The 23,156-nt window shown below is 47.9% G+C and overlaps 1 protein-coding gene and 1 long non-coding RNA gene across 2 annotated transcripts; both read left to right on the forward strand.

Annotated features, from left to right (window-relative positions):
* The first annotated feature begins 2,251 nt into the window (after window positions 1-2,251).
* On the forward strand, window positions 2,252-5,996 carry LOC122236921 (thyrotropin-releasing hormone receptor-like). Its single transcript, XM_042979660.1, has 2 exons — window positions 2,252-3,037; window positions 5,451-5,996. Exons 1-2 carry the CDS (start codon window positions 2,252-2,254, stop codon window positions 5,763-5,765), a joined length of 1,101 nt encoding a protein of 366 aa, XP_042835594.1. The 3' UTR covers window positions 5,766-5,996.
* A 6,548-nt stretch (window positions 5,997-12,544) lies between these two features.
* Window positions 12,545-16,824, forward strand: LOC107179236. The gene is made up of 3 exons (XR_006215406.1): window positions 12,545-12,613; window positions 14,990-15,048; window positions 16,492-16,824. It is a non-coding gene; the product is annotated as an uncharacterized LOC107179236 (long non-coding RNA).
* Window positions 16,825-23,156: the final 6,332 nt, after the last annotated feature.

Genomic DNA, 23,156 nt, shown 5'->3' on the forward strand with positions numbered 1-23,156 from the left:
TCACATTGGAGACCATTCCTCTCTGGACCTCAACGTCCTCATCTATAAAATGGGACTAATAATGCCTGCGTAGCCAGTGTGGGAAATAAAGATAATGAATATAAGACACACAGCACCACGTTTGACCCTGAGTAGGATGCTTTGCTATTGTTACTGCTGAAGATCCCAGAGACGAGTATAGTGCCGAGAGGTGGAGCGTGTGTGTGTTTGGGGGGGGATGGGGGGTGGGGAGGGATAAGAATGGAGATTCTACAGCCAAACCACTGGGCTAAAATGCTAGCAGCGACCCTCCTCCCCCTCCCCCCGTTACTAACCTATGTTAGTCATTTAACCTCTCTAAGCCTCAGTTTGTCTGCAAAGTGGGGATCTAATAATAACGTCCCAATAGGATATTGTGATTATAGAATGAATTAATATGCGTAAAGCACACAGAGCATCACCAGGCAGTTGTAGGAGCTTCATATACCCTGGCATCATTCCTTATAAAGACTGACAGTGGGGGACGTCTTGCTGGTGCTCCCAAGATACTGTCCTGCCAAGCTCCCCAACATTCATTTCTTGTCCATTTATCAGATCGGTAGACTGAGAGTTCGGGGTCATACATAAGGCAGGGGGGAGGATACATGTTAACATAACTGTCATCACTTAATATATTCACCCCCTGCCCCAGTCGAGCCACAGCTAAGCACTTGGCATGGATTTTTTTCCTCTGTCACTCATGTAAGCCTCCCAGATGAAGAAATCATTTTTAAAGAGCATAACCGATGGGTTGGAAGCAGCAGACAATCCCACGGCATCTGCTCTGTGCGGGCACCGAGCTAGACTCCCTGGAAAGCAGCCCTTTCATGAAGCTTAGTGGGTTCCACCTTCAGGAAGAAACAAGTTCTTTCTTTCATTCAACTACCATTACGCGCCTTTTCTGCAGCGGACACAGAGCTAAGGATTCCTAACTGGTTTGTGCCTTGTGAGTGGCACAGTCTTAGAGATGGGAGAGATCCTTGTGAGGGTGGGGCACACCCGCCAAGAATTTCCAGATCTTCTGCTGGGGGGAAGAAAGGAAGACTAGGGGGACGCCTGGGTGGCTCAGTCGGTTAAGCGTCCAGCTTCGGCTCAGGTCATGCTCTCACAGTTCGTGGGTTCAAGCCCCACTTGGGGCCTCTGTGCTGACAGCTCAGAGTCTGGAGCCTGCTTCGGATTCTGTGTCTCCTTCTCTCTCTGTTCCTCCCTCGCTCATGCTCTGTCTCTCTCTCTCCTTCAAAAATAAATTTTAAAAACAACATTAAAAAAAGAAGAAGAAAGACTAGGACAGGGTAGCAGGAGAAAGTGAAAAGTAACCAGTTTAGGAGGAGAGGGGATCAACCCAGGTCTAGATGGGCAGATACCTTCCCTTCCCCCCAGGTCTGGGCCTCCGCTGGCCGTTTGTCAATAGCAGGGCTGAGGTTTCTGCGGCGGAACAAGATAGGATTTCTGGGTTGAGTCCAGAAACCAATGGGTGGCCGACTCCTCCCCCAGTGCCCAGTGGAGCTGCCCTGTAGAGGAGAGAAAGAGGGGAGGGAGCGAAAGCCCAGGCCAAAGGCGCGGGAGCAGGGTGCTTAAAGCATCCTTCCTCCCCCCACCCCCCACCGCACCTTGCATCTCCCAGACCCCAAGTGTCCGGGGTGCGGTGCCAGGAGCCGGTGGGAAAGAACGGGTGCTGAGCTCGGTCAACCAGCATCAGCCCAGCGGTATCCGTGGAGAGAGCCGACGCGGGGTGGTGGCGGAAAGCCGAGCCAAGAGAAAGTCCAGCGAGGCGGAGACCCAACACCACACACCGCGCCTCGTTGACGGGACACCCCAGATCGGAGTCCTGAGACCCGCGAACCCGAGAGGGCTGCCGCAGTCGGTCCCGTGGGAGGCGGCGTCTGGGCGCCCAGTGCCCTCCTGAAGCGCCACGCTAGTCTGCGAAGCGCCCCTGCAGCAAACCTCACCCCGGGGAAGATCGCGCCAGTTCAGGCTTAAAAGTCGTCTTGGAAACTGAGCGGCACGCGCCTAGCTCCACGTTCCTGCTCCTGATTCCTCGGAGTCCTCAGCTTCCTGAGCGGCGACAGTGAGACCCTGCACGGAGCTGAGAAACCTGTTGGGCCGGAGACAGCTGCCGGACCCCTAACTCGCCGCTAGGAGAGCGTCTCCAGATCGCCGGAGGGCACCGTTGCAGCCGGGGTGATCCCCCCAACTCGCCACTGCCTTCGGGGTGCAGGGCGGACCCGCGCGCATGGAGGACCACACCGAGCACCCTGAGCGCGCGAACGCGTCGAGCCTGGGCCTCTTGCCCCAGCCTCCGCCGGCTGTACAAGCGGTGACCTTGACCCTGGTGCCTCTAGTGTGCGCCATGGGTGTGGCCGGCAACGCCATGGTGGTCCTGGTGGTACTCCGGGGCCGTCACATGGTCACGCCCACCAACTGTTACTTGGTGAGCCTGGCCGCGGCGGACCTGCTGGTGCTCCTGGCGGCCGGAGTGCCCACCGTCGCCGAGGCGGCGTCCGCCCGCGTTTGGGTCTTCGGCCACGCAGGCTGCCTGGGCATCACCTACCTGCAGTACGTGGGCATCAACACGTCCACGGGCTCCATCGCCGCGTTCACGGTGGAGCGCTACCTCGCCATCTGCCACCCGCTGCGCGCCCAAACTCTGTGCCCCGTGGCGCGGGCCAAGCGCATCGCGGCTTTGGTGTGGCTGGGCACCGGCGCCTACTGCGTGCTCTGGCTCTTCCTGGTGGACACACGCGAGACCGCGTACGCCGACGGCGTGCAGGTGCAGTGCGGCTACCGCGTGTCGCGCTCTCTCTACCTGCCCGTGTACTTCCTGGACTTCGCGCTCTTCTATGCGCTGCCCCTGGGCCTGGCCACCGTGTTCTACGTGCTCATAGCGCGCGTCCTCTTCGCGCGGCCGCTGCCTCCTGCGCACCCGGGGCACTGGGGCTCTGCGCACCAGGGCAGCCCCGCGGGCCACCAGCGCTTCTCCTGCAGGGGCAAGAAAGGCGCCCTCAACTCCCGGAAGCAGGTGGGGACCTCCGTCTTCCTGGAAACCCTCGGACTGAGCCAGCAGATGGAATGGATGGGAGCTTGGGCCCTTTTGGAGTCAAATTCCTCAAGTATAAACCCCTGCCGTGCCACTTACTAGGCTTGCTTTTGAAGCTCTCACTTCTTCCTTTCTGAGCCTCACTTTCCTCTTCTGTCGTATGGGGTGATGACAGCGCCGACCCCATTGGGGTGTCCCGAGAAATGGGATGAACCATGTGAAGCCTGGAGCCCATTTGAAGCCACATCACAAAGCAAATGTTCAATCAGTGCTGGCTATTATTCAACGTGCACAACCAGTGGCTGGCCCCCACGGTGGTATTCTCCTGATGATGGGGAGACGGAGACTCAGACAGGGGAAGTGACTTTCCCGAGTCCACGCCACAGCTAACACCAGAGCCGCCTGGATGGCCTCGGGGAGCCAGACAGACCAGATGGGGATGGATTGGGGTGAGGTCAGCAGAGACCCAGCACTTATGGAGCACCTGCTGTGTGCCTGGTTCTGTGATCATTCCTGAAATTACCCCTTGTTTGGGAGGCTTAACACCCATTGCTATAGATAAGGAAACAGGCTCAGAGGGGACAAGGGAGTGAGATGACACCTGGAGGCACCTGAGGTGAGAACCCAAGTGTCCAGGCTCCTTATGTCCTCCACCCATACTCCAGCAGTGTGGCCTCCCAAGGGTATTCAAGGACTGCAGGTGGGAGGAGGGCTCCCAAGCCCAACTCGTCTTAATCCTCAGCCTTCCGCCCACACCCTCAGCTTGAGGAGGAGGGGGGAGGCTACCTCACCCTGCTGAGTCACTCCTGAGCCCTGGAGGACCATCCATGTCCTCTCCCTGCCTCCCCCCCACCCCCCGGGATGGGTGCACTGTGGGGGGCTCTTACAGCCACCTCAAACACGGTGGTCTTTAGAGGAAAGGGGGGCAGGACACAGGCTAAACTGGTGTGGACCTTTAGCTCTGGCTGTAGACCCATCATGACCTGAGGCTCCAGACAGACGCCCCTCCTTCCCTCCCCCCACTCATCTACTTCTCCATTTACTACTTTCCTGCTCAGCCTGAAAGGGCTGGGCTCAAGCTCCCCGCTGGCCTATGCTTTAGATGAAACTTTTGCTGGTACAAATAGTACTCCAGACCTGGGTGGGTTCTTTCTGGCCCCCAGCTTTGTTAACATCTTGCCGCGTGACCTTGGGTAAGTCACTGAACTTCTCTAAGCCTTGATTTTCAACCCTGTAAAATTATTAGAATTATAGTAGTGAATGTTCCAAATCTGGCACCTAGTAAGTGTTCAATATAGGGTACCTGTTATTACCCTGTTGTTGGCACATGAATGTCTTTTTTGACAGTGGGCTTTAAGGACTGAGCATCCTTGGATGCCCAAGAGAGCCCTTGCAGAATGCCACTTACGACAGCAAGAGGGAAGGTGCCTCCCATGAAAGCAGAATGTCTAGGAGAACAGGGTGGGGAATACTATTGCTGATAATAATAACTATATTATTACTATATACATCCCCAATTACTGGGGACTTGCTATGTGCCAGGCACTTCACACAACTTAGCCTATTGAGTTTTTGGTAACAACTCCAAGGTGTATAGACTGTTTGACAGACGAGGAAACTGAGCCACAGAGGGGCAGTCCCTGGGTACAGAACTGGTAAGTGCTAGAACCAAGATTTGAACCCGGGCAGCCTGGCTCCAAAGCCCACACACACGGGCATCCAGTGTGTATCACCTAAATGAACCTGAAATGGAGTAGAATTAAATCTGAATCTGGTAAAACCAGGAGCCGAGACTGTCTAGGGAATTCCTGAGATTTTGGGTTCCTGGGGACTATCACAGCCCTGAAGTCTACTGATTTAGTCAGGGCCAGGTCTCGTTGGAGAGGTCGCTTATGGGGACTACATTCCTGGGCTCTGAGAAGCAAGCTTAAGCCCAGCTGTGCCTGGCTCTGAACCCCATGCACTTGTACCGGAAGGAACAGAGGCTATGTCCACAGCAGCAGTCAGCCACAGGGCATTTATCGCCTTCCCGGCACTATTCTGTGTTCCTTACCTGGGTTCACTCCTCTAATCCTCACCTGTGATGACAGCAGTGGATTCATGAATCTGCTGCCAGTGAAGATGTTGGCCCATCCAAGGGCTTTGGGGGTGGATTGGGGTGGTGGCTCCCCAGCAAAAAGGACTCGAGCGGGGCCTGCAGGGGTGCACAGCAGTTTCCCAGCTGGGAATGGAATTGAAGTGGTGGGGAGGCGGGGGGCGAGGCACGAGGACACAGTTTGGCAAAGGCCCGGTTGTTCTTTGGGCTTTCTCCTCTTGCAACCCTGCGGAGAGGCCTGGAACTTGGGATTCTCCCTTGGCACCCACGTGTCCCTTTTTTTCCTGTCCTACCTGGCAGGTCACCAAGATGCTGGCTGTGGTGGTGGTGGTTTTTGCTCTGCTGTGGCTGCCCTACCGCACCCTGGTGGTGGTGAATTCCTTCCTGAGCCCGCCCTACCTCAACCTTGGCTTCCTTCTCTTCTGCCGGCTTTGCATCTACCTGAACAGCGCGGTCAACCCCGTCATCTACGCCCTTATGTCCCAGCGCTTCCGGGAGGCCTTCCGGGGACTATTTCAGTGCCAGCTGGCCCGGCCCAAGCTCCCGCCCCAGGAGGCCACCCCTGTGTACTACAGTGTCATCAAAGACTGTCCCCAGATCAGACTGGGCTCTTAGAGGGAACCAGGGAGCATGATGTGCAGACAGGATCCTGGCCCCTGAGGGCAAGGCCCACTACTTTATTTCTACCGAGGAGGGAGCGGTGGAGGAGGGAGTGGCGTCCAGGGCTGTTTAGCAGAGGTGCGCAGGTTGTGCACTTTACAACCCTAGGGGTCACCGTTCACATCACAGCCTAGATTTGTATATTTAGTAAAACAATTTCCCAGTTTAATAAATAGACAAATCTAAGTGGGAGGCACCTTTTTATAATTTACACAAAGGCACTCGAGGGCCTAGAGGCAGCCTGGGTGGGTCAACATTTGCAGAGACTGAGTAGGGTAGGAGCTATTACCGGGGATCTCTTGGGAATCTGTGGGCCCTCTTCCTGAAAATTCAGAGAGCCTTCCCCCACCCAAGGATAAACCCCAGACACTGCCTCCCTCTGAATGGTGACATGTGACTTTGTCGGGGACCTGCTCCACACAGGGCAGCCTGCTGGGCATTACAGATACTACGGGGAGGATGCCAGTAAGGCCCCTGCTCTCGGGAGCTCCCAGTCTAACGGGGAGGGAGGAAGGACATGTCCATCCTGGCACTGGAGTCCTGGCTGATGTGCCCAAGGAGGCAGCCAAGTGGGTGCTGGAGACATCTGTCTTGTTTCAACTGGGCCTGAGCCCTCTGGTCTGTGGCCTGGGTCCAGGCTTCTAGGACCACCCAGCCTGGTAGTGCAGGGAAGGAGGACAGGGAAGGACTTCTAGAACCAGCCTTACCACAGGCAGGGGCTCCAGGACTTCATTTAAGGGCATATGGGACGTTCCCTCCCCTGCCCCCACCAAATCTACTTATATTTTTTTCTCTATAGGTGCCACCAAGCCACCGTGGGTACTTATTTGAAGTTGTTGAGGATTGTGTTCCCCAGATACACGCATGAGGAGTTAACTGAGTCCCTGAAACTTTGGTGTGGATGGGAAGTTCTTGAAAGCTTTTCCTCTAGAAAGGGTTTAGGGTGCCAAAGGTTGCAGCACAAAGAAGATAGCATCAACAGGTAGGAAGATAGGGCAGATATGGTAATTAGGGCAGGGAGGACAGGGGGTTTCTAGGACCTTGGCAAAGCATTGTTAGGGTAAGGTGGTCCCTTTGGGGTCCTCACTCATCGGGCTCAGGAAAAACTCAAAGACATCTCATAGAACAGGTTGGGCCAAGATTTACCGTGTAGGGAGTAAAGTTCAAGTCGAGGGTCAGGGAGAGAAGAAAATGCACAGGTCCCCCCCATCCTACCGCTACCCCACAGGAATGAGTGAGGGCACAATGATTTACTGGGCTCTCAGTGTAAGCGATTGTGTTCTGGGGGAAGGACCCCGCACCTATCACTGTCCCTTCTTGTGGGCGAGCATGTGAAAGCAGCCTCATCAATGAAGGGAAGCGACAAACTGGGCACCAGGCAGAAGGGATTGAGGTTGCCTGTGGTTCACCGTTGTCTGGGGACTGCACCTGCTTTTGGGGACACTGGGGAAGGTACAGCCTCTCCTGCGGAGGAAAGGACCCCTGGTCTCAGGGGAGCTAAGAAGGAGGTACTCCTCCTCATTGACCCAGCTGGCTCGGTGCCCAGGCAACCCCGCGAGAACTTTTGGGAGCCACTTTCGGACGACTCTGTACCTGGCAGGATTTTTCTTTGAACATCCCCTACACGACGGCATGGGTGCACACGGCGGCCGCAGAAGCGGTATTAGGCATTTTATTAGCATCCATTTGCTTTGGTTCTTTGACTTCTGAACATCCTTTCTGTACACGGGAAGTCACCCACGTGTAAATCTTGCTTAGGAAGCAGGGCACTCGCTCCCACTATGAAAACCTCAAAAGCCACACACTTGCTTTCTTCACCCCTGGCACGTGGCCGTGAGCCATGTGACTTGGGTTCAGCTAATCAGACGCCCGGGATTGGAATCTTCAGCAACTGATACAAATGCGCGGGGAGAGCATTTTATTTACAATGTGGCAACAGTAACAGTGGTGTCCATTATTCAGTGGCGGTGGAGGCAGCCTCAGCAGCGTGACAGCCAAGGCCTGGGGCAGTGGTGGCAGTGGCATCCCCACCAGAGGTAGTTGATTCCTGCCACTCAGCCTACCCTATTTCTCACCGTATTCTGACTTGGTTCTATGAGCCTCCTGACACCCTCATTAAAAAGTCCCCCTCTTTGCTGATCTGAGTCAATGTCTGTTGCTTGCAACCAGATTTCCTGACTGATCCTGAGCCATTAACCTCTAACTCTTCTCTGGGCTCTGACAAGCTAAGCCAAGGGGATTCCCTACTTCCGAGATTCTTCTCCAACCGTGTCCTAGCATTTCTACCTGGATGGCATACCCACTAGAGCCAATCTGAATCACCCTCTTCTACCCGGATCGCTTCCACCCCACTCCTGAGCCAAAACCCTGGAGTCAACCCACTTCTGCCCCCCTCTTCCCTTCAAATCCAAACGGTTACTGATGGTTGTCAGTTTCTGATCATCTCAACTCCCATCTCTTCCTGGACCCCAGCCTCCTCGCCGACCTGCCTTCAGCCTCTCCTGCTCATCTCCGTTTCTCCATGGACTGTGCACATCCGAGGGCACCCGCGGGGTGGTCACTATGTACGTGAGCTTCGGGGTCAAACTAGAGCTGGAGTCAATATTCACCCCACCACTCCCTGAAGTGTGACCTTAGCCAAGTTATTGAGGAGAATGACACCTTGTCCACGTTCGCCCAGGACGTCCCCAGTTTTAGTTTTGAAGGCCCCTGGGAAAATCCTATGTATATTTATACATTATTAATGATATCTATTTCTACTTAATGTAGGCTTGGTGATCACATCTGTGAAATAAGGCCCCCAGTAGTATTTAATCTGCAGTATTGTTCTGGTGATTGCTATGGGACATAGAAAGTGCTTGCCCTTAGTGAGCCTAAAATAAATGCTATCTACTTAAAACTACCTTCCACATGGCCTTCCATCCTTTTCCCTCCCAAAGCTCCTCGCGATTCGGAATTATACAGCTATTTGAAATGCTATAGCTAGCTGTGGCTAATAAATATTGTGGTCTCCCTCACCCGTTTCTGAATAGACAGATTCCATGACGGCAGGGGCCATGTCTGTTTTTTTCACTGTTGCTTCTGAGCCTAGAACAGTGCCTGGCACGTAGCAGGTATCCAGAAATATTTGTTGGATGAAGAAATGATGGATAATGAATAAAGACTAGCTGAATCTTAATACTCAAGACGCTTTGCTGTGATTTGGCTTCCGGTTTGAGGAAGGTTTGAGGTGTAGATTGCAACTTCTTGAGATTCTTTGTTGGCAACAGAGAGCATCTCTGAATAACTGCATTAAAAAGGAATTTGTGGGAGTTGGAAAGAACCAGAACTAGGTTAACTCTAGAGACCTACATAATAGGAATTAATGGGCAGTTGCTTCAAGGCATCCATATCAGAATGACTCAGTTCCGCCTAGGCCAGGAGTAGGATGGGCAACTTACTAGACCACAATTCAGTGACTGCCATTGACAGTTGTATAGGTCTGGCACTGCTCAATTCCAGAAGATACCACTCAGCAATGTAAATGGATGAATCCAGGGCGCCTGGGTGGCTCAGTCAGTTAAGTGTCCGACTTCAGTTCCGGTCATGATCTCACGGCTCGTGAGTTTGAGCCCTGTGTCAGGCTCTGTGCTGACAGCTCAGAGCCTGGAGCCTGCTTTGGATTCTGTGTGTGTGTCTCTCTCTGCCCCTCCCCTCCCCCTCTCAAAAATAATAAACATTAAAGATTTTTTTAATAAATGGATGAATCCTCTGGAGTTGTGCAGTGTGCCTATGCAAGCATATATATATATATATATATATATATATATATATATATATGGCAGACCTTAACAGAAGTGTGGTAGTTCCCCCGAGCAAAATTGAACTGATGTTATCAGAAAAAGGCAGCATGGATGTGAGGAGGAACCAAAAACACCAACAGATATCAGCCACAGATGAGTTGACTAGGTTAACATCAGTAAGGAGCCGGTCATCCTGGTAGTCAATGACAGCTGGTCCTTGCAAATACTGTCACCTGGTGGCCTTCGAGGAAACAGCATTATCCAATATCTGCTTTGCAGGCCTCCCTTTTGATGTCTTTTCTTCCTCTTTCCCAGCCTCCTTCCCTCCCTCCCACTTTCTGGCTTTCTCTCCTCTCCCTTTCTCTACCCTCCCAATCTCTCAGCTTCCCTCCTGATCCCTTGGCTCCACTCCCCTACCTGTCTCTTCCTCCCCCTAGACTCACTGACTAACTCAGATGCTCTAGAGACCAGTCCCTGAGTGTTGTGCTGGCCAGACTGAGCCCCAGAGTTGGGGACCCAGAAAGCTATAGAACTCAGACCATATCCCCTCTCATCACTTTCCCTATTTTCCTCTTCCTTCTTGCAGTATCTTCTCTCTTTTGGAAACCATGCACTCAGCAAACATTTGATAGCTGGAGCACCACCTATATGCCAGCATCGGCCCGAGATCCACTAACTCTGCTGGAGATTCAGTGCGTGGCTTTCTACCCTTCCAAGACCTACTTACGTTGTATTGCCCAAATACCTCTGAGGAGAGATGCCCATACGCATATCAAAATAAATATGAGGCCATATTTCATTTCATTCTACTACAGCTATCAGGAAAATTGCTGGATGGTCATTCTATCCCCCAAAAGGATGTTGAAGTTTACCCCCAGTATCTGTCAGTATGACCTTATTTGGAAATAGGGTCTTTGCAGAGCATCAAGTGAAGATGAGGTCATTTGGGTGAACCTTAACCTAATATAACTGTATCCTTACAGAAAAGGGGGCGGGAGAATTTGGAGACAGACGCGTGCAGGGGGTAGATCATATGAAAACACGGAAGAATCCCACCTACAAGACAAGGGACGCCTGAGGCTACACAAAGTGAGGAGACGGGCAAGGAACAGATCTCCCTCACAGCGCTCAGCACAAACCACCCCTGCCCACACCTCGATTTCACACTTCCCGCCTCCAGAACCATGAGACGATGAATTTCTGTTGTTTAAGCCACCCTGTGGTGACACCTTTTTACACACTCTAATGGAGTGTGTAAACTACATACATCTGCACACTAATACAGATGGTGAGATGGCAGAAAGAATGGCTTGAGGACAGACAGAAGTTACTGAGACATTAAGGAAATTTTTGGAAAGAAAGTCCCTTAACATCAAAAATAAAATTTCCCGGGGCGCCCGGGTGGCTCGGTCGGTTGAGCATCTGACTTTGGCTCAGGTCATGATCTCGCAGCTCGTGAGTTCAAGCCCTGTTTCAGGCTCTGCGCTGACAGCTCAGATCCTGTGTCCCCCGCTTTCTCTACCCTTCCCCTGCTCTCTCGCTCTCTCGAAAATAAATACACATTAAATAAATAAGAATTTAAAAAATTCCCTATAAACCCGTACCTATAAGTGATGAACATTTAATATTTTCATTTCCAGTACTTATGTCCATGAGAGTTTGTGTGTGTGTTTATTCTATTTTCTCTCTTTACACAGAGATACACATTTGAAATTCAAATTAATAGGCCAAGGATGCCTTGATATTTCTCTTTCATTTTGTGTATCTTTCATACATAGAATGGAAATATCATCCATTTTACTTCTGCATAGAAAAATTATGTAGATGCACAAGGGAAAGTCCCTCTTCCTCCTAAATAATCTCATCTCCTGTGGATTACCATTGTTAATTTGGGAGCATATCTTTCTTTTTTTTTTTTTAATTTTTTTTTTAACATTTATTTATTTTTGAGACAGAGAGAGACAGAGCATGAACAGGGGAGGGGCAGAGAGAGAGGGAAACACAGAATTGGAAGCAGGCTCCAGGCTCTGAGCCATCAGCCCAGAGCCCGATGCGGGGCTGGAACTCACGGACCGTGAGATCGTGACCTGAGCTGAAGTCGGAGGCTTAACCGACTGAGCCACCCAGGCGCCCCGGGAGCATATCTTTCTAAATGTTATCTAAGTTAATACCTACTTAAATGTGCATATCTTTATCCAAAAGTGTATATGTAGAAGATAAAGTTATGCTTTTTATATTTGTTTGCCTACTGTTGTATTTAAGAGTATACCATACTTTTCATTATTATTATTATTATTATTATTATTATTATTACTACACTCCCATAGATTTTCTTTCAGCGTGAATTCCTGGATAGATGTTTGAATTCTACCACGCTTTCACACATTCAAAATATTTGTATGGATCCACCAAAGTAGGTGAAGGCTTCACTGTACGGCTACATTCTTCTGATTGCTCCCCTATAAAGAAGTTATCACATTTAGAATGTTCGTAGGGTCATTCCCGCGTGTTTTTTCTGATGCTCAGTGGGAAAAACAGTAGAAAGAATAAGATAAACGGCTTAAAGAAGAAGAAAAGTTTAGGAGGAAGATAAAGATTTTGGAATCATTCACGTTTGGGTGGACATTTACGAGGCTGTAATCTTCGCTTCTCAGCTATAGTCTTCGACGAAGTTAATAAGCAACTTTTCTCCTTGTAAGAATAGTTAATAAGCGATCAGCCAAGCCCGGTAATCAAAGTCGACCTTCCTGGAGAAATCCTTCAGCGGGGGAGGGGGGGGTGGCGCGCGCGGGGCGGGGCCGCGGTGCCTTATGGGGACTGTAGTTCGGAAGCCGACAATCGCCCCTTAGGTAAGCCTGGGAAGGGCCGCCCGGAGGCTTCTTCTGCGCATGTACAGATCCTGGTGCTCTACCTGGGCGCTCCTTCCGGTTCTCCAGGTCCTTCCGGGGGCGGGTCGTGCCGGCTCCGAGCTGCTCGGGTTCCGCTGTTCGCTGTACTTGGTGCAAAGTGGAAGCGAAGCAGGTGCACCGGGGAGCTGCGGGAAGGGCTGGCGGGGGCCTCCGGACCCACGGGGGTCGCAGAGAAGGAGGGGCAGGGCTGACCTCGGTCCGACGAGGGGGGACGCGCCCTTCCCCCCTCCCCCCCCCCCCCCGCCTCCCTCGGCAGGGAGGCCCCGAAGCGGGTTTCCAGTGGTCCAGGAGACGGGCGGCGAGAGCCGGGCTGAGCCCCTGACCCGCAGGCCTCAGGGTGGGCGCTCCCTGCAGCCCTTCTTTGCCTGAAGAAGGTGCTCTGTGAGGGTGGAAGTTTTGTGCATCCAAGTGACTAAAGCCTGATTCCAGAAGTTTCTCTGATGCCCTTGGCTTTGCAGGCTGTCGGGCTAGAGGGCAGCAGGGAAGGGAACACATAATCATTATGAGAAATAAATAACCTAACTGTTACTGTTAGGTTAGTTGTTTTACACTAATGATCTGTTGGAATAAAGATGCTAGGTACAGTTGAAGGGAATGGCCAGGGTGCAGAATTGACTGGACGAGAGTTCAGTGAGGAGGGACTAGAGGGTGCGGGCGGAGATGTTGGCAGCATTGCATAAGATTTTAGGAGCCTGATGTTTGGGTTCAGGTCAGGTCCTGTCACAAAACAGCATCGCATCCCTGGGCGTGTTACTTAGACCAGTCCTGTTTCCTCACCTGTAAAATGGGCACAGGTCCGGCCCACCAGGCACTTGACCCTTGGGACTCCCAAGTGTAAGTTCCAGCTGCTGGAAATGTGGCTCCAAGGCCCAGGCTGAAACAAAACCAGGCCAGTGAAGTAGGAAGCAGCAGGCCTCGGGAACAGAAATCACGACGGGAAGAACACATTCCTGAACTGAAACCTCTCCCTAGAGTTTCAGTGTGGAGGCAGAAGAATCCTGGAAAGGAACGTGCTCAAGTTACTGGCCAGAATTTTCCCCTCTGGTGTGAGCAAAGTCTGGGCGATAACACCGTAATTGTAGCTCAGCAAAACTTCAGTTCAACTTTCAAAAGAACGATGGGAGCTGCAATTGAAGGGAATGGGCAGGATGAGAATCTAATACGAAAAGACACTTTCCTGAAGGATTTGGGGGCTATGGGTTGAGGAAAAGGAAGGAATAGGGACCAGCTATAGCCAAGGAAATGGTTTCTCATCACTTCCCAAGCACATATGTGTCATTCCCTGTACCCTCCGCTCTCTGTTTATTCTGAGCTGCTCAGACCATATTTACCACCACCCTTGGGATTCATTGAATGGCCCCCTTATAGAATCGCAGCGGAGGTAAAGAGAAGGTTTCTAAAACTCTGTAACTTTGCCTTATTTTTTTTTACGCTTATTTATTTATTTACTTTGAGAGATACAGAGAATGCAGGTGGGGCAGGGGCAGAGAAATGGGGAGAATCCCAAGCAGGCTCCACGCCATCAGCGCAGAGCCCATGTGGGGCTTGAACTCACGAAACCGTGAGATCCTGACCCGAGCCGAAATCAAGAGCCAGATGCTCAAATGACTGAGCCGCCCAGGCACCCCACTCTGCCTTATCTTATAATTAGAACTCAGGAAGTAAATATCCAGTTACACAGTTGGCTGGTAACAGCCAAGAACTGAATCCGTGTCTTGATTTCCAGGTCAGGGCTTTATCGTCTCCCACCTTTAGCTTAAAGCAAGTTTCTCAGCAAAAGCTCCTCTTGTGAAACTTCATGTAAGAGAGGCCAGACAAAAAGGCAAACATCTGAAAACACTTGCTCTCCTTTCTGAGCTTCTGGATTCTCTGCCCTCAAGCGGCTAAAAAATATTAGGAAAATAGGTAAATGACATCATTTCAACATTTCCTGTGCCAATAAGTATTGTAATCCTAGTATTTTTAATGCTGGAAAAGTGTTCCAAACTTTGTATATCCTAAATTTTATTGTTCCAGTTATTGCACACAGGTTCTTTTTGATTTTTTCAAAGGCTTAAATTGATGGTAATTCCATAAAAAACCAACGGTTTATATTCACTCGGTAAGAAAAGTTCTCTGTGATCATTTCAGAATTATAAACAGGCAAGTGGAGGGGCGTTTGGGTGGCTCCGTGGGTTAAGCATCTGACTTCAGCTCAGGTCTTATCTCACGGTTTGTGAGTTTGAGCCCCGCGTCCATGTCTGTGCTGACAGCTCAGAGCCTGGAGCCTGCTTCGAATTCTGTGTCTCCCTCTCCCTCACCCACTCACACTCTGTCTTTCTCTCTCAAAAATAAATAAACAGTAAAAAAAAAATTTTTTTTTAAGTAAATGGACAAGTGGATAATCAGGCGCCAGATTGGTCAAAGGACCACTCTCTTGATAAGTAATCCTAAGCCACTGAGTTACCCAGACCTCTCACGATTCCATTCCTCATTCTTCCTTACCCAGCTCTGGTATCACCACTCTTGGCCCTTTCTCAAGAGCATCCGAAAATGAACAAATCCCAGGTAAGTTGTTTAGGGCCTTACTTCCCACATTTTACAGTGGATTTCGAGGAGGCTGATAGTAATTTGTACATGCAGATGAAATAGTAGAAACATGTAAAATAAAGCATCAGAGAAAAGTATCAGATCACCACCGGAAAGGCTGGCATAAATACACAGAAATCATATGTTCCTATGGACTTACTCAAGTTGTACCAGAAAGGCCCAGACAGTATGAGCTAGGTTTTACACTGGCTATTTGAGTGGCTTTCTTGTCATTTTCTTAGATGGTCTCTGAATAACTGACACAGGCCAGTCTTGCCAAGGCAGTGGGTTTTCTGTGACTTTCGTTCTCCGTTATTAGAGGGAACCGATTCATTGTCATCTGAATAGACACCATGCAGATGATTCCCTGTGATCTAGTTTTTATCCAGGGATAAAAACTAGAATAATGGATTGCATGTTCCCCAAATAGTGCCCTATAACTATTTCTTTCAGCTTTATCTTTGAAACAGGCTTAGAGGGAACAATGCAGTGTTCTGTGGATAAAACGTCCTCACTTGACGGTCTCATTTCAACTCGCTTCATGTAGTCTTGTATCTGTTCCCACCACTCCCATGGATCTGGTCAAAGTTGGCAGTAGCCCAAATATTTTCACACCCAGCGGGTGTTTTCCAGTCCATGCTTAATTGAATCTGTTGCCTCTGACAGTCGATAATATAGATTATAATATAATCTATCTTGGTAATTTCTAAATTATTTTAGACCCCTCCCTAAAAATCATCTAAGAGCCACTGATTTCATGCAAATATCCAACATTGCTTATATGTGTACAGCTGATTATTGTATGCTGTGCACTTACTCCCACTTTGCATTCTACGGAAGTTGAATTGTCTTCAGAGATAATGTGATCTTTATTATTTTTTAATATTTAAAAAATTTTATTTCGGGAGAGAAAGAGAATGCGTGGGGGAGGGGCAGACAGAGAGGGAGAGAGAATCCCCAGCAGGCTCTGCACGGTCAGTGCAGAGCCTGACTCGTGACTCGATCCCACGAACCAGGAGATGACCTGAGCCAAGATCAAGACTTGGACACTCGACCAACTGAGCTGCCCAGGTGCCCCGATAACTCAATCTTTAATACAGGGAAAACGTTCATCCAACAGCAGTTATATTGTGTTGACTCTCATAAGGACCTCATCGATTGGATTTTGACCTCATCTTGATTTTATCTGCAAAGGTCCTATTTCTAAATAAGGTCACATTTGCAGGTAGCAGGGTGTGAGATCATAGAAAATACATATATCGATTTCTGCTCCTGGTTCGTGGCACAGAGCTCCTAAACCCCTTAGAGTTTCATCACCGACCGTGGTGTCTTTTCTTGTAACGGGGTGACTCTTGGTGGGCTCCTGGATGGGAGACAGTCACCAGAAGGACCAAGCCACGATTAGAAGCTTGAAATTTTCAGCCCACCCCCATTCTCCAGAGAGGGGAGAGGGGCTAAACGTGGAGTTCATGATCCATCGTGCCTACATGATGAAGCCTCTGTAACAAAAATGCCAATAGCACGGGCTTCGGAGACCTTCCAGGATGGCGATGCTGGGAGAGTGGCGGCCCCAGGACGGACATGGAAGCCCTGTGCCCCTTGGCATAGCAGGTCCCACACATCTCTTCCGGTAAGATGTTCGTCCTTACCCTTTATGTCTTTTTATAATAAACTGGTGAACAGCAAGGACACTTGCCCTGGGTTTTGTGAGCTGCTCTAACAAATTCATCAAACTCGAGAAGGGGATCATAGACCCTCTGATTTGTAGCTGAAGGGTCAACACAGATGACGACCTGGTCTCATGATTGGCATGGGGGGGTGGGCAGTCTTGTGGGACCGAACCCTTAACCTGTGGGATGTGACACTGTCTCCAAGTACATAGGATCGGAATTGAGTTACACTGCAGGATACCTGGCCCAGGTCACAGAATTGCTTGGTGTGGGAACCACCCCCCCCCCCCCGGCACAGCTAGTGTGGTCGTTGCGTGAGAGTAAAGGAGAAACACAGGAGGACAGAGTGTCTCTGCACATGGAGGTTAAGACTTCAGCTCAACCCACAAACATCCTGTTAGATTATATCTTCATATGTGTGACAACGAAAACAAAGTAAATAAGAATTTCGTGATTAAAAGCAAAAAAAAAAATTTAGTTGTATACCCTAGGTTAGTATTCAGATGACATTTCAAGTTTAAATAGAAGCCTTTAGGGACACCTGGATGGCTCAGTTGGCTAAGCGTCTGACTTCAGCTCAGGTTATGATCTCACAGTTCGTGAGTTCGAGCCCTGCCTCAGGCTCTGCGCTGCCAGTGTGGAACCTGCTTGGGAATCTTGCTCTCCCCTCTCTGCCCCTCCCCACTTGTGCTTTCTCTCGCTCCCAAAATAGATAAACTTCAAAAAAATAAATAAGCATTTATAACTTTGCTCTCCATTACTTATCACACCAACAACTCCAGTGAAACAATGTAAACATCTTAGGTGATTTTAATATTAAAATTCAATTGGAAATAAGCAGAAAACAAATTTGTGCTGACATTTTATAATGTCTTGAATAGCCTAACTTTTGCATGAGGACTTTTTTCTTTTTCTTGTAATTGAGGAATTATGGCTTCTAATTAGTGATAGCCCCCAGGAGACATGGCAGATCTCAAAAAGTACATGAGAATTTTTGTTGAGATCGAAATTTCTGTTGAGCTTAGTGATGGCAAATTTGGAGGACAAGACTTTTCAGAAGATGTTCTGTTCTATTAAAGCTTCTTTTTTTTTTTTTTTAATTTTTTTTTTAACTTTTATTTATTTTTGGGACAGAGAGAGACAGAGCATGAACGGGGGAGGGGCAGAGAGAGAGAGGGAGACACAGAATCGGAAACAGGCTCCAGGCTCTGAGCCATCAGCCCAGAGCCTGACGCGGGGCTCGAACTCACAAACTGTGAGATCGTGACCTGAGCTGAAGTCGGACGCTTAACCAACTGAGCCATCCAGGCGCCCCTCTTTCTTTTCTTATAGACTTTAGAATTAGCAGTTTGATCCTGATAGGAGCCATGTTGGAAAGGTTAATGGATTTGAAGCACGTGAAATAGTTCGTTTAATTTTAACTCTAACCTAGAATTTTGAGAACCAAGTTTAGGAGTAAGGAGTCCACTGCACAAATTTTTTTCTCTTTATCCCAATAACCATTTCTATTTCTATAGTTGTATTGATAAGTGTGGATGATTTTTTTTTTTAAGAGAGGGAGAAAACAAGTGAGCAGGGGAGGGGCAGAGGGAGGAGAGCGAGAAACACAATAATCTACTGGTGAACAGCAAGGACACTTTTCCTGGGTTTTGTGAGCTGCTCTAATAAACTCATCAAACTCTGGAAGGGGGTCATGGGACCACACTGGGCATGGAGCCTGACACGGGGCTCAATGGCACAACCATAAGATCACGCCCTGAGCCAAAAGTCAAGAGTTGGACGCTTAACGGACTGAACCACCCAGGTGCCCTGATTCTGTACTCATTTCAAAAACTTATTTCAGTTGTAAGAGCAAAAAACAAAAAAATCTTATTTCAGTTGTATCTTCAGTTTATATATAACTTAATCTATAAAACTATAAGGGGTCTTATTTATAAAGGTAAGCCATATATATGTATATATCACACATACATATACACACGTGTGTGTGTGTGCATATATATATACACACATATATATACACACATATATATATATGCACACACAATTTTCTTAGAGATAAACACATAAGGAATAAGACGAGGAGGGGCCACATCTGGGGATTACACAATTTAGCTCTGTGCCAGCCACTGTAACATCTAGGAAAGCAGAAAGACATGGGAATAACAAAGAAGAAACAGGATGCGGTCTTCTGGTCACTTTCTGTGGATCCAGGCCAGTCGTTAAACAGACTTGTTAGGCCACACCTGTCCCAGCTGGCTGAACAGCGAGAAGTTGCTACCAGTAATGATGGGAACCGATTCAGGGAAGTATAATTAGATCTCTGACCCAAGGCCCGAATGGATTCAGCATCATACACCCGTGTTAGCACATAACTAGAAGACTTAGTATTTATTCATTAAAGCATACAGGAAAACAACTTACTTCAAATTACAGGGCAAGTAATAGATACTCTGCGTCCTGAATCTAACTAGAACTGTTGCCATTCGTCCATCTCTTTTGATTCTCTAGATACATCGAAGCAGTGTGTAACTACTCGGGGAGGCTGGATGTTCCAGAGTTATATCTGCTTTGACTAGAGGGAGAAGCCATTACACCCCAACCATCAACCTTTAGATTTATGTCCACTCTTAGCCTTTTAGCCTTCAAATCATGATCAGCTTGGGTGCCCGGGTGGCTCAGTCTGTTAAGCATCCGACTTCAGCTCAGGTCGTGATCTCACAGTCCGTGAGTTCAAGCCCTGTTTTGGGCTCTGTGCTGACAGCTCAGAGCCTGGAGCCTGCTTCGAATTCTGGGTCTCCCTCTCTCTCTGCCCCTCCCCTGCTCATGATCTCTCAGTCTCCCAAAAGTGAATCAACACTAAAAAAAAACAAATTTAAATCACGATCAGCTTTTCCTTTTTCATGGTCCATTGGCAAAGTGTCTTCTTTTTTGATAGTTCTAATTCCAAAGAGAAGGCTTTCCCTTCCCCTGCCCCCTTAGTTATGCTTAGATTCAGGTTGGATCATCTCCCTACAAAAGTTTACATCTTTAGAGAGCTGGCTCCATTAAAAATAGGCTTTTTATTCATCCAGCGAAAATAGATTATGAACAAGCAACAAAACCAGCGTTCTTTTCGCTCCACGCTTCCAGCCACCTCCTAGCCTGCTTTTCATGATAGGAGCAGCCTTCTACAATTTCCTGTCTCTGGTGAACATGTGCAGCCATTTTTGCTCAAAAAAAAAAAAAAAAAAAAATCCAGTCAATGCAACATATAGAGTACATTTCTAATCCCATCTGCGTCTCTTCAACATACACATATTTCTATTTCTCTGATGTTTTACACAAAAGGCTTTGAGCAAAAACCTTTTTCCACATTGACCTCTTTTGCCAGAATTGGGAATTGAACCCAAACGTAAGTGCTTTCGAAAGGCCTCTCTGCCTCTTACAGCTGTTCAGGGTTTTTTATCATGAGTTTTCTGATGTCGAGTAAGTTTGGAGTTTAAGCTAAAAGCTTTTCCACATTGGTTACATACAAAAGGTTTCTCTCCAGTATGGATTTTCATGTGTTTGTTAAGATTTGAGTTATTGTTAAAGACCTTTTGACATTCACTACATTTGTAGAGTTTTTCTTTGGTATGAATGTTTTTATGCCGGTTAAAATCTGAGCAGAAGCGAAAGGTCTTTTGGCATTCGGGACACGTAAAGGGCCGCTCTTCAGAATGAGTTTTCTGATGTTTAATGACGCTTGACTGATACTTGAAGGTCTTGTCACAAACATTACACTTGTATGGCCTCTCTCCAGTATGACTTCTTTGATGTTGAGTTAGGTCTGAGAAACGGACAAAGGTCTTTTTACAGCTGCTACAGATGTACTGTTTGTCTCCAGTGTGAACGTGTTGATGACGCTGCAGATCGATGAGCTGCGTAAAGGCCTTTTCACAGTTGTCGCATGAAAAGGACTTCTCTCCACTATGAATTTTCTGATGTTTTTTAAGATTGGAGCTGCTCTTGTAGGACTTGTCACAGTCATTACATTTGTAGGGTCTCTCTCCGGTATGAACCCTCTGATGGAGGACAAACTGTGAGTATGGGCTGAAGTCCTTTTTGCAATAATTACACGTGTAGCATTGCTTTCTCACGTGAATTTTTTGGTGCTGCATTTTCTCTGCGAAACTGTCAAAGGCCCTTCCACAAGACTTGCAGGCAAAGAGTTTCTTTTGAGAATGAGGTTTTTGGTGGAGGATCAGGTTTGGTCTCTTGCCGACGTGAAGCCTGTGGTGGACGTTAAAGGAGGAGAGAAACCTGAAGGCCTTTTGACACACACCACACTTGTAGGGCTTCAGACTGCTGTGCGCACCCTGGTGCTGAATAAACTTGGAAGTCCTGTTAAAGGTTTTTCCACACTGGTTACACTCCAAGTGCTTATCCAGAATAGAGAGTCTTTGAAGCGTTGTAAAGGATGAGGGATGTCTGAAGGCCTTTGCGTTCTGGCCCGGTTTGTGGGCTTTCTGTACCGTGTGAATTCTCTGATGTCCAGTAAGATGGGAGAGGTGGCTGAACGCCATGCCGCAGCCCTCACAGTCATAAGGCTGGACAAAGGTACAGAACTTTTGATATTTCGCATGGTGACAGCTCGGTCTGATGCTAGTCACAGATTCACTAAGGGCATGATAACTGGCCAGTGCTGGCTGACATGCTGTCGGGAGAACAATAGGAGGGAAGCCGAATTAAATTCAGGCACTGCCGGGGCGCCTGGGTGGCTCAGTCGGTTAAGCGGCCGACTTCGGTTCAGGTCATGATCTCGCGGTCCGTGGGTTCGAGCCCCGCGTCGGGCTCTGTGCTGACAGCTCAGAGCCTGGAGCCTGTTTCACATTCTGTGTGTCCCTCTCTCTGACCCTCCCCCATTCGTGCTCTGTCTCTCTCTGTCTCAAAAATAAATAAACATTAAAAAAAAAAATAGGGTCATGGGTTTGAGCCCCACGTGGGGTTTAGAGATTACTTAAATTAAAGGCAAAAAAAAAAAAAATTCAGGCACTGCCACAAACATCAAGATCATTAGTAAGTGGGGTACGGGGAGGGGACGGCTCAGTGACTGGGGACTTCAGAGAGGTAGGAGGAAGGAGAGACCCATTCTCCAAGTAGAAGAAGAATTTAAACGACCAACAGGTGGCCCGTGAAAGATTTCTGTAAACTTGAAATACTTACGTTGGTGACCGTGTTTAAAAAAAAAAAAAAAAAAAAAAAAAAAAAAAAGGCAAGTAGTTAAAAATTTTAAATACCAAATCACCAAAGCTTAAAGAATCTAAAAAGAATCACGTGAAATTCTAGCGGGGAGTAAAGGTTAATTTTCATTAAGATCCTTTCAAATAGCTCTGGCATATAGATACAGCAATTTGTAAAAGTGATTATACTTTATTTTCCATTAAACGATAAAATTGGGGGTCTTTATATGAATAGATATAAACCTGGCTTCTTAATTTTACTGGCGTATGATGTAGATTTTATATATTTTACTATAGGACAGAGTCAATATTGATTGGGCCAGTGCTCTACTTGGGTGGTTGAGTTGTATTTTTGTTACTTCAAAGAACACCAAGCACATCTTATATATCCATCCTTGTAAAATTTTTTTGAAATGAATTCTAGGCATAGATTCTTCAAAATGAGAGGGAGTCCCAAATTCTGATACACACACTACACTCAAGTTTTATGATGCACAGCACATCATTTTCTAGTATCTTGATGATCTACTCTGTTAAACTTAACTTTTTTGTCAGACTGTGGGGCTAGAAGTTCTAGCTTTTGTGATAAAGAAACCTAAATTAAAATTGGTTAATTGCTAGGGAAAAAAAATCATTTTGAGCATTTCTGCAGAACATAGAAAGTTTTATATAGATTAATAAATATAAAAAATTTTACAGTGCCAAGATGGTGAGCTAGCGTGGATTTCTGTGATCTTCCTCATTCTAGATCTTGAGAGGTACTGAAGTGAAAATGGATGGGTACCGAGGAATAGTTTAAAACAGACAGGAGTAATATTTTCTAAAAGATAAAGGTCATTATAACATAAGACAGGATCAGGTGAGAATTAAAAAGAACAAAGTAGAAATAACTGGTTTGAAGGTATAAGGTTTAAACAAACTTAATAGTTCACATTTATAGCAAAATTATGCAAAGACAAAGCAGGAACATGGAGATCCTGGTTGGAGAACTTGAGGAAAAGGGCTGAAGAACTCAGAAGCTGGAATAGAAGGACTAAAAGAGAAGGATCACCATCCATTAATAGAAGTCCTCGAGAGGAAAGAAAAAAAAAAAAAAAGGTGAGAGGATTTACCAACTTCACGTGGGCAGCTGGAAGAGAGGAGAAAGGAAGGACCAGAAAAAAAAATATTCGAGGGAATAATGACCAAAAACTTTTCCAACACAATGAAAACT

This window comes from Panthera tigris, chromosome A3 (genome assembly GCF_018350195.1).
Source record: "Panthera tigris isolate Pti1 chromosome A3, P.tigris_Pti1_mat1.1, whole genome shotgun sequence".
Classification (NCBI taxonomy): Eukaryota; Metazoa; Chordata; class Mammalia; order Carnivora; family Felidae; genus Panthera; species Panthera tigris.